The following is a 12222-nucleotide window of genomic DNA, read 5'->3' as shown; positions in this document are numbered from 1 at the left end:
TCCTTTGTTACATTATGTGATCCTTATCAACGTTATTTATTTAATGTGTACACACACACACACACACACACACACACAATGACAACTGAAGACATGGTATGAATCCAGCTCTTAATTCTTGGACTCTGATGTGTGTTGGAAAGATTATTTCCAGCGCATACTCAGATAAATCCCCAGTCTGTGTCATACACAGGTGTTTCCGTACTTTTTTTTTAATTATTGTGAAAATACCGTAGAGAGGGGTTACAATTACATGGGCAAGGTAATGAGTACGTTTCTTATTAAGCATTGTTGCCTCCTCCTTTGTTTCCCCTTCCTATTCCTTCCCATCAACCCCTGCCCCCTCTCCCTGACCCCTCTCCCCGCCCCTGCGCCAAAGTTGTGAAGTTCATTTTCGACATAACATCTTGCACATCTCACTGTTGCAATGGGTCCACCTGTATCCCTATTTAAACAATTTGTTTTTTCTCTTCCCCTCAACAAATTATCTCATATCTAAAATATACCTGGAACTCAAAAAATTAAATCCCCAACAACAAATCCTCAAAGAAACAACTGCCCAATATAAAGACTTAAAGGGGAACTTCTCTGAAGAGAAAAGAATAGACACATGCAGAAATGCTCAACCTCCCTAGTGATAAAAGAAATGCAAATCAAAACAACATTGAGATACCACCTCACCCCAGTTAGAATGTTTCCGTACTTAAAGGAAGAACATTTTCTTCTCGACAAATAGAAAATAATGTTGATTATAAAATAACCTATACTACAGCTGAAAAAAAATCAATCAGGTAATCAGCCAATAGCCTCAAAATAAAGATTAGACCCAACTTCCAACCTCTTAGATGCCTGTTAGAGGATTTATAGGTAATTTGGATGGATGACTCATGTTATATCATAATTTTATTTGTATCAGAGCCTAGATTTTTGAACTAGATAAAGATCTTCATAGGCCTATGGGGGCATTTTAAGATCAGTTCAACAAGGCCCTGTACATTCTACTGCTAAGATAACAAATGTGATTTAGACCAGACTTCTGCTCTTTTATTGTCTTGTAATGATTGATTAAGCTACTGGTAAAAGAAAAGCATCAATGTGAGCCATGAACTTGGACTATGAATGTGTAGTGGTAAAATCTAGATGTAAGCAGTTATTACCATCGAGAATAATGTTGATATGGGGTATGTTTTGATGTACTTTGTAGGAAAGTTAAAAAAAACTTTAACAATGTTTAGTTAAAATCCTTAGAGACATCAAAAGGAAGTAAAGTCAAGAAAATAAGTGCACTGAGAAAACAATAAGATTTCACATTCTATAAGTTGAGAGAAAGATGAATACACAGGATAAATGAGGGAAGATTCAGTAAGAATGCTTAGCATAAGCCTTATTAGAGCAATGTTCAATAATTAATACCCTTGCTGTTGTTACTATTGTGGTTGCTCTTTGGGTGTTATGATTATTGTTTTCATAATTGAAATATAATATTCCATCTTTAAAGATGAACACAAACCAGGAATTATATGAGAATTTTGTGTTTTTTTTAATACTTTCCAGATAGTTCATGTCTTATTTTCAAAACACTCAACTGAAGTATTTAACATTTTTAATTTTTTTTTTTGGTTGGTCATGGGGCTTGAACTCTGGGCATGGGCATTGTCCCTCAGTTCTTCAACTCAAGGGTAGCACTCTACCACTTGAGCCACAGCACCACTTCTGGTTTTCTGGTGGTTAATTGGAGATAAGAGTCTCACAAACTTTCCTGCCTGGGCTGGCTTGAACCATGCATGATCCTCAGATCTCAGCCTCCTGAGTAGCTAGGATTACAAGCATGAGCCTCTGGAGCCAGGCTTTCAAATCTTTTGTTCTCAATTTGGAAGCAAAGAAAAGAGATTACAACTCATCCTTGACCTAGATTTTAAAACAAAGCAAAGATAGAGACTTCTTGCCAAGTAGGTGAAACAGTGAAAGAGAGAAAGAGGAAGAAAGGAAAGTGAAAAATGGAGGAAGACAGAGAGATTTTTTTATTAGAACTAAGAGCTAAATGAAATAAGATTCCTGAGAAATTCATCTCCTCAATTAACACACACTATTATTTATCAAGATCTGTTGCCTGCATATCTTCCTCTTGTTTGTGCATACAAAAACTAGGATTACAATAAAGAATAATAGAAGAAATATGATAAATAAGTGCATTTGAATTTAAATCAAATCAACAACTTTAACAATTGCAAACTTACAGCCGATTGCCTACTCTTTAAAGGAGAAGCTGTAGGAAAGAAAAATTTTCAAATATTCATAATTAGATTAATTAATTAGGCTATTGTTCACCATGTTCTCCTAAAAATGACATTAAAGCATATTAGATGTAATGAATAATATGGTCATTATAGATTTTCCTTAAACCAGAAAGCTGGCAGAGAATGTTTCAGAGGGAGATTACTATTTCTTTCTAATACTGTTCAAGAAGTAGTAGCTATCAACTAATTGAAAGCTCTCCTCCCTCAATGTTTGGGAATGTTGAGTACAATAAAATACAAAGTGTTGTTTCTTGAAATGTGCATATTACTCCACAGCTAATGTGAGTATAAGAATCTGCAGGTCCAGATTTTTAGCTTTTCTCATTCCACTATCTGTTTTAAGTAAACTATTTTTTTAACAATTGCATTGGAAACTGAGTAAGAAAAGAACTCCTAAGGTGAACAGGAACTATCATTATTGAAGCAATACAATGTACTTACAAGTATGGATGCTAAATTCATACTGTCTGGGTCTAAGTTCCAGACTTCCAATTTATTAGTTGTGCAAAATTTAGACAGGTACCTCCATGTCCGACCCCCCATTTAAGAAGATAAAACTGATTTGAAACACATAGGATTATTTCTGGCTCATACATACATACATACAATAAAACTACTTTTAATCATAACCCTGATACTATTTGTGTACACTCGGATAGTTAATTGTTCTAAAAGTCCTATACTGTTATTATTATTCCCCTCTTTAAATAAGGATAGGCTAGATAATAGAATATAGTATAGATTAAAGTAACACAGCAAAATCTCTACCTTGTAAAATTAAAGGGTATATCTCATGAATGGCACTCCATTGTGAGTCCAGAGAGGCTCCCAAAAGCACTTACATCTGTGCATTTTTGCTCAGTAATCCAAACTACTTCTGTCCTATATTCCACAATGGCCAAAGCAGATGAGATAGGAGACAGAATTGAAGTCCTAGCAATCAAATGTTTCATACTAAAGTGATAAAACTTACTCTTCTTATTGATTTAGCTAAAGGTATTCATAGCTCCATGTTCATATGGACGGGTGGAATCATCTTATGTGCTCTGCAGTAGACAGTCGAGGAGAGTACATAGTGATTCCCATTTGGTAACAGTGGCAAACTTCATTTGGATTTAATTGGGAATATTTTGAGAGGAAAGGCACAGTGAGGAGTTAAAATAGTACTTTACTCTGACTTTGGGAATCAGTGGAAGTCTATGAAGATGGAAGTGTATGGAAAGAAAACAAAGTGAGATTAGACAAAACACTTACTTATAAGTGCCTATGCATTCATAAGCAGAGTTATTTGGCAAATGGCTAATAATATTGATTTTCTGTCCCTTCAATGAATTAAAATTTTTATCATTTGTCTTACTAAATTTTTATAAATATCTTTATTGATCAGTTCAAAAGGGGGAACAAATATTCTTCTTCCTGTCTTTCAAATTCTCAATATTTAAAAAAAAATCTTCTAAATTTCTCTCTCTCTTTTTTTTTCCTTTAGTCAGTGGTGAGGCTTGATCTCTGGGCCTGGGCGCTGTCCCTAAGCTCTTCAGCTCAAGGCAAGAGCTCTACCACTTGAGCCACAGTGTCACTTCTGGTTTTTTAATGGTTTATTGGAGATAAGAGTCTCACGGACTTTCCTGCCCTGGCTGGCTTTGAACCACGATCCTCATATCTCAGCCTCCTGAGTATCTAGGATTAAAGGTGTGAGCCACAGGCACCCGGCCCAAATTTCTCTTAGTTTATTTATGCACCTATTTAGAAGAAATATCTGAAATGACTATAATTTGGAAGTATTATTCCAACATCCAAGCTAAAGAGAAGTTATTCCTTGTCTCTAAAGTTAAGTTATAAGTCAAGTCAATGATCTACAGATGTTAGGTTACTTTTTTATTCTATCTTGGGTAGTTAATATTTGAAATCAGTAGATTGCTTATTTACCTAAAAGTCACATAATTAAATCCTACCTCTTGTTTTTAACTTAGCAAAGATTATTACTATTTCTGCTGGACCCTTTCAAGCTTAAAATTCTTCAAACTTAGTTTTTCTAGGTAAAAATAATAATTTCTCCTTTTTAATGTATTTTCTTTTACCTAATTCTGCCACTTTACCAGAAAAAGCAAAAGTAACAAGGGGTCTGCAGCCTTGGTAAGCCACTTGAGCAACACCTTCAGCACAGATGAATACCTTGAATAAAACAATTTCTCCAGCCACATACTTTAAATCTGAATTCTACATTTACATACTGCTTATAACTGTGATTTAGAGAGGTTATGACATTCATATATATTATTGCAAAAATTCATTAGCCTCCTACACATTCTCTTACAAATGTTATAGCAAAAGGAAAAGCAAGACTCTCCTTCTCAGAGTTGCTTATGAAAGTGGATTTTTTTATAATAGAAGTAAATATCTTCAACCACTGTACTTTTTTTTTCAACCAACAAAATACTGCACAAAGAAACAGTAAGCCATCTTGTAGGAGGTCCTAAGAGTTTGGATTTTCTCCCAACACCTGGTAGTTGATAGGTCACAGCTGATTGAATTTCTTTTGTTCATTGATTGTGCCATTTACAGGCAATCCATCCTTGCTTATGTAATTGCAGCATTCTTGTAGTTCAGTCTGTTCTGTCCTGAAGTTTCAGCAGCATGACAGGCTGAGAAAATTAGATACGGCACAGCACCGAGCTGCTGACCTTCAGAATATAAAATAAGGCCCATCTTTTAAAATTAGTCTTTCTTCATGAGGCTATTCTGAGGGACTTTATTTCTAATAGGTGATCTCTCATGCTGAACACATTACCTTCTTAAACCTTCTTAAAATATTTTTATATCTATGAAAAATTTATTGTTTTTAAATTTTAAATATATCTATGTTGTGTCTAATGTCATAAGTAAACTGATTTCATTTAGAATTTGTCAAAAGGGATGAATGTTTCATATTTAGATAAAATTCTCGCCTCAAACTGAGGTTAAATAAAATTTTGAAAAACACCTGAATACAGTTTTTTTTCTTGAAAAATGCTAAGAGTAGATTAGTTTCCACTACATACTGTCTATATTAATTAGATTTAGTCATTCCTCTAATTTCAGAACACCCTGTTGTGATAAATACATATGCCATGTATTCATTTTTAGAGGGGAAAAAAGAAAAAATGCTTGACAAATATGTGAATAAATTCAAAGAAGCTTAATTAAAGAATTAAAAATACAAATTTCATAAAATACCATCAGGTAACTAAGCATTTGTTTGACAAGCAAAGTTCACTGGAGGTATTAAGTCACTTTCTTGTTACATAAAATCCACATTATATTTTTCTTTCCTGCTTTTAGAAACAAAGTCAAACTCACTGAAAAGTTAAAAGTGCAAAATAACTTTATTTCCCCCTCTGAACTCAAAGATACACTGTCCAATCGTCCTGGTATAATTTAGTTTGCAATTGCTACAAATAAGGACATTCCTCTGGAGAGCCACAATACAACCATCAAATTCAGGAAATTAACATTGACACATAACTACCATCTAATCCTCAACCCAGTTAGGTTTTTAATTGTCTCCAAAATGTTAATTACAACATGAAAAAAATCCAATTCTGAATTACTTATTGCACCATCTCTTTAGTCTTCTTTAATTTAGAACAATTTCTCAGCCCCAAGTCCACTTTAAATAATTCAAGGTTTGACAATGGGCTTAGAGAAGAGTTGTGTAGGTATTCGCAGGGAAACATTCTGGGCTTGGAGCCAGAACCATTGGAGTCATTATTGCTAACTCAGCCCTCTGTTAACTCTGGGGTTCATATGTAGACTGACTTCCATCCTCCCAGATGTGAAAGGAGATTGTAATACTAACCCTGCAGTCTTGGCAAAAGGCAAAAGGACAATACATGAGAAACCCTCCAGTACAGTTCATTGGCTCAGAGACCACTGAATAAAACTTAACTCATCCATTTTCAAGTGTTTCCATCTGCCAGACTCTCAACCAAATGTTTAGATTTCCAGCTCACTAGGAATTGTTACAGGATGGAATGAGAACTTATAGGTTCATGGGATAACTCTTGATTCCATCTTTTAGAAGTTTCTATCCTGTTTCTTCCATGAAGTTCTAGTAACTAAAGAAAACAATAAAACAAACCACAAAAAGTTTAACTTGGAAGAACAAAATGTCCTATGAAGCAATCTGTTGGTTTCAAAATAAGCAAAATTCTTACTTTACAGATCATTTATTACACCCTTAAAAGAGGTTTTTCCTAAAAGGTAGGAAGATAAATTATAAATATGCAAGAGTATATATATATATATATATATATATGTATATATATACATATATATACACATATATATTTCATCCAAATAATTCCATATGCTGTTCTCCTATCTCTTCTTCCTGCCACTGCCAAATAAATCTACAAAATGTTTTGGGTTATTTTTTCCCCTACCCCAATTCCATTCTGTAATGGATTGTTCTAGATTTGGTTTTCATTTTTCCATTGACATCACCTTATTAAAAATCACCACTAGCTCATGCTGGTTGTTTTAGATATTCAGGAGGCTGGGACCTTGGGGGAGCAATGTGGTTCAAAGCCAACCTGGAGAGAAAACTTTGTAAGAATCATATCCAAGTAACCATCAAATGTCAGGCTGAAGGTATGGCTCAAATGGTGAGTGCTAGCCATGAACAGGATAGTCTACTGAGAATATGAAACGGTGAATTTAAGCCCTGGTACTAGTGTGTATGTGTATATGCATGTGCACTCATGTGCACACATACATGTGCGTGCACACACACACATATACATACATACGGACACCACATAAAGTCATAGCTAATTTCTTCCAATCCTCAATAACCTTAAAACATTTTAAGTGTCCTTTGTCACTACTGAATTTGATTATTTTTATCTCTTCTCTCTTTTAAATCCCATGATACCCAAATATTTTGCCCTTTCTTTCTATACTTCTGTAATCCACTGGCAAAATCTCTGTATTTTTTTCTTGTACTTTTCTCAATGGGGTAATATATAATATGTTGTTATTCTTTCATCTGCTTCTTCCCTCTCCTTTTCCATCTCTCCTTCTCTTCCTCCTCTTCTTTTCTTTTTTTTGGGGGGTGGTAATCTGGGGTTTGATCTCACTCACATCACCCTTCCAGCTTTTTGCTAGTTAATTAGTATAAGAGTCTCATGGATTGTTCTGCTTAGGCTGGTTTCAAAATCATGTTCCTCAGATCTCAGTCTCCTGAGTAGCCAAGTTTCAGGCATGAGACATCGCTACCATCATTTAATACTTTAGAGTCATTTAATCTCAAAGTTAGTAAAATATTGAGATCTTACACCTAAAAAAAAACTACACTATTTCTACCAAAGAAATGTTAGCTACATGTAAATAATCTTTTTTTCCATCGGTGGGGGGGCCTGAACTCTGGGTCTGGGCATTGTCCCTCAGCTCTTCAGCTCAAGGCTGGTGCTCTACTACTTGAGCCACAGTGCCACTTCTGGCTTTTTCTGCTTGTGTGAGCTGAGGAATCAAATCCAGGACGTCATATGCAAGGCAAGCACTCTACCACTGAGCCACCTTCCTAGCTCCTAATCTTTTTATTTTTAGTATAATGCATGATGAATAGTGAATCAAATGTTTTTGAGAATCTTAATGCTTAATTCCATTTAAATAAAAATAAAGTTCGATTGCAATGATTCTGTAGAAAGATAAATAGCTGACTAGAGTCAGCCATGGTACAATGGAAAAACAAATTGCCTAATTCTTCAGGGACTAGCAGGGATTTCAATTTCAGAATAGGCAGCAGAATATCTAATTCACCGAGTTGTTCCAGAATTAAAGAAATCACCAGGACTTCTCTTTGTCTAGCTTTTGACTACAGTTTGCCACTAAAGTCTCTCTGATAGAGATTTAATATCCAAAGGTCACCTTTTTTTTCAGTGTGGGGAGCGTTTCTCCACAAGTTTAATACTTGGGATGAATCATATAAAAATCTCAGAAAGTAGAGTACTATAAATGTGTTTTACAGAGTCATTCACTCCAACAGAAAGTCTCTTCCATATATCAACCTTAAAGATTTGTATTCTACCATGTGTGTAAAATATTGGGTAGGATATGCCATTGGGAAAGCTAATCTGCAAGATATTTATGTGTCATGTCTCTGAGGGGAGTTTATGTCAAGAAAAACAGAGACAACCTTATAATAAAGGACTCACACTTGTTTCCAAAAAGCCAAAGTGCATCAGTGCCTGTGCCCCATAGGTGCCAGCTCCAGATGTGAGATAATGATTATTTGTAGCAACCCCTCCTTACTCAGCTTAAATGCTTCACTGCCATTCTCCCTCAGATACCAACTTCAAAGAAAATAAACAAGGTCCTCCATACCAGATCATGTCTATGCTAACTTACCACTTCTCAAAATCATAGAGCAGTAACATATCGAACTATGCATTATGCTTTAAAATCATATCCTAACTTTGCCTCATATCTTAGGAAAATACACAGAGAAGAAGTGTGGGGAGGATATTCACCCTGTCCTGGAGTCTGGCCTTGTGTAGAAAAAAAAAACAAAAACCTAACCAATCAGCAATATTTGATATTCAATATCCAAAGCATTAATAGATTCAAAGAGGAACCATTCACTGAATGAAACTAGTGACTAGGATTCTATCTTACTTCCTCCCCCAACTCCACTCTGACAAGTATTACTCTGGGCAAGACTGAATCACACTGCTGAAATAAATTCAGACTCCAAGTTTTATCATTCACTTTGATCTCTGGGCTGCTATGAAACAGGTGAAAGTACCTTATTCCAAGAGTACAAAGATGAATAATTCAGATAGAGTATTAACAAATGTCAGTGATCTACAATGCACTGAATTTCTTAAAATATGAAGGCCTTTTTGAAAATAAAGACAACATTTTATGCATGCATTTTTAGAAACTTTAGTCAAGCAACTAGAATTTAAGAAGAAAAAAACCTCAAGTTATAAGAAAGGAAATCTCCATGTCTATTTGCTAAACACATGGATCCACCTTTCTCTGTGCTCTCTTGACCTTTGCTGACCCCCATTATCCTTTTGGAATGACCCTCCTGCTCTTGTCACTGCCTTAAGTTTGACCCTAATTACCTTAATTTGCTTTTCACCTTATGGTCTCAGTGCCTTCTTAGTGGTAATTTCCAAACATTGGCTTTACTGTAAAGAGGGCTCAGAAACAAGTATCATAATCATTCCTGACATATGAACTTTGAACTAGGGCTTTGAATACTAGGAACAGTTTCCTGCTCCTAAAATGACTGTGATGAGTAAATATAAAGATTGGTGTTCTGCCTTTATCAAATATAGCCCATAAGATACAAAATATGATCTTAATCCTTTCCTTCCTCAGTTAATTATTATACAAACACTCAGTTTTGGAGAAAGCAGAAGCATAGAGAGATTAAAATAACTTGACTATGAACACAGTCATTAATTATGAGAAGCAGAACTTCATGTTTCACTGTTATGCCCATAGTGCCTGGCTCACTGAGCACATACAAATGGAATACTATTGGTTAAAAAAAAAAAAGAAATAGAAAGGCAAGGTGCTCATAGTCTCAAGGAAAACCTTGTAATCCCTTCCTCCACAAACATGCAGGAGTTTCTCATATACTTGATGTCCCAACCTCACTAGCCTAGCAAGTGTGGCCTTTATTCTAGAGTGTGGTCTGTTTGTTGTTATATAAAAATAATGCTTGTAGCTATTCTGTCCATCTGCTAGTACTATCCTAGACATATACCAATTATTACAAATGAAGGAAACCATGGGATCTATGAGTCTTTGGGTCTGGCTTACTTCACTTAATATGATTTTTTCCAAGTCTTTCCATTTCCTTACAAATGGGGCAATGTCATTCTTTCTGATGGAAGCACAGAATTCCATTGTGTATATATATAACCATATAAGTGATGCTAAGTGAAATGAACTCCAATACATGGAAACAAGAGGTTTTTCTTTGTTGTTGTTGTTGTTTTCAATGTACTATGTGATTTCTTTGTTCTTTTGTGGGTTTTTCTCCCTATGGTTTGTCCACTGTAGTCACAGTATTTGATTTCCGTACCCTGAGTGTTGTATATATGTACACTCACAAGCCACTGTATTGGAAATGAATTGTACAACTTGGAGGGGGTTGGGGGAAGGAAAGCGGGAGAAAAATGCTGGAGGGAGTAACAAGTTTGACAATTCTGTACTCACTATCTTATGTATGTAACTGTAATCCCTCTGTACACCACCTTGACAATAAAATTAACTTAAAAAAATGCCTGTAAAACACTTTTACCTACATCTCAAGAAAACTCTGTGGTCTGAGTCTGTGTTCTTTCTGGGTATTTGTGTTTCAGCTTCACAAACACAGCAGGCCTATGGAGTTCCATAGGCCTAGCTACTTGGCTGCACTTGGAAATCTCTTCCCTACAGGAGCCCCTGACTGACTAGGCCCTTCTTCCATTGCTCCAGCCAACACAATTACTTGTCATCACAGCGTCTGTCACACTTCAAGCTATTTTCCACCTCTTGGGCTTTCATAATTAATTAGGCCCTTAAGAACCTTGAGAGGACAAAGTCATCCTTCCAAAACCTACTCAGTTACGATGGTATAGGAAGACAGATAATTGGTGATGCCTTCCCAGCAAGGCTTTGTTTATGTCTCTCCTACTGGATTGGACTGTCTCTTTACATCTCCAGGGCCAAACACAGACTTTGTCACCCAGATCATCTCTCGTTTTTTGGAAAACGGATCTGGAAATCTGTGGTTTATTGGATCACTTTAGGTAATCAACTACTGCAAGAGGAGAAGACAATACAGTTAGCATAACGAAATGCCCCCTCCCCCCCCCACACACCTCCACCTCTGCCCCCACCCCCACCCCAGCACTGACCACATCTCAGATTGCATTTTCTTTCCTGAAAGAACTTCAGATTCCCTATTCCCAGCTGCTGGAGTCCAAAAAGTTAGGAGTCAGGGAAATTGGCCAAGTCACTCACCAACTAGTGGAAGGCGGGTATCTGCTCTCCAGCGTTTTGGTCCAGGGCTTATACCAACTGATCTGCTCAGCAGCTTTCCCCCAGAACTTCTCCGGGTCGGCCACCGAAGCTGCGAAGTGGGTCTTGTACTCGTTGCCGCCGCCCGAGGACAGCGCCCGGCAGCTGCGCCCCCCAAGGCTACTCCAGGGGCCCGAGGCCACTAAAGCCCTGCGGGCCACCCCAGCTCCCCGGGACGAAGGGGATGAGGGCAGGGGTCCCCCTAGAGTCCCCACACCGGTGACTTTGCGACATTGTAGCCAGGATGGCTTCATCGCTCCGGGTGCCCCCTCCCCACACCCGCGGTGCAGACCTGGTTCCAAGGAAGCCCTAAAGGCAACAACTGGAACCCGGGTGACCAGGGCCCTAGGGGAGCAATCAGGAGGCGGGGACAAATTCTGAGGTAAGCCCCAGAGCCTAGAAGTTTGTAAGCCTCACTAGAGGCGCTGGGAAAAACCGACCTGGAGCCACCCGGAAAGCAACAGGCTCCAGTGGGGCCTGGGGGAGCCGGCGCGCGTCCCAGCGCTCTGTGCTGGAATCCAGCTGCAAGGCCGGAATAAAAGGGAGCTCGCACCAGCACTTCCAGCTCCCTGGCTTCAGCGGGAAACTCCCCTGCGGGAAGCCCTCCTTGCTCAGTCACAGAAGTCGGCCTAAGACAACGACAAGGCACCCAGCTCACTGTCCACTCTAAAAGAAGTTGCGCTCTCCCTGCCCCTGGCTTAGTTAATCACTCCCCTCTGGCTCGGGTTGAATTCAGCAACCCCGGGCATTTCATTCGGGAGTAAGCCCCCTGCGATCATTAGTTTTATTTACTTGTTTATTGAAAGTTCAACTCAATCTCTTGTTGAAAACAACACCAGCAAGGACAAACAACAACAACAAACTA

The 12222-nt window shown here is 37.7% G+C and overlaps 1 protein-coding gene across 1 annotated transcript in view; it reads right to left on the bottom strand.

Moving 5' to 3' along the window:
* Acss3 (acyl-CoA synthetase short-chain family member 3) overlaps positions 1 to 11861 on the bottom strand; it is a 137236-nt gene extending 125375 nt beyond the window's left edge. The window contains exon 1 of the mRNA XM_013022563.1: positions 11301 to 11861. Coding sequence (XP_012878017.1) covers positions 11301 to 11611 — 311 coding nt within the window. The 5' untranslated portion in view covers positions 11612 to 11861. The remainder of the gene's footprint in view (positions 1 to 11300) is intronic.
* Between the last annotated feature and the right edge of the window lie 361 nt (positions 11862 to 12222).

The sequence above is a fragment of the Dipodomys ordii genome, unplaced genomic scaffold (assembly GCF_000151885.1).
Source record: "Dipodomys ordii isolate 6190 unplaced genomic scaffold, Dord_2.0 Scaffold3, whole genome shotgun sequence".
In the NCBI taxonomy this organism is placed as follows: Eukaryota; Metazoa; Chordata; class Mammalia; order Rodentia; family Heteromyidae; genus Dipodomys; species Dipodomys ordii.
The sequence above is the reverse complement of the archived record's forward strand: the minus strand, read 5'-3'. Positions and strand labels throughout refer to the sequence as shown.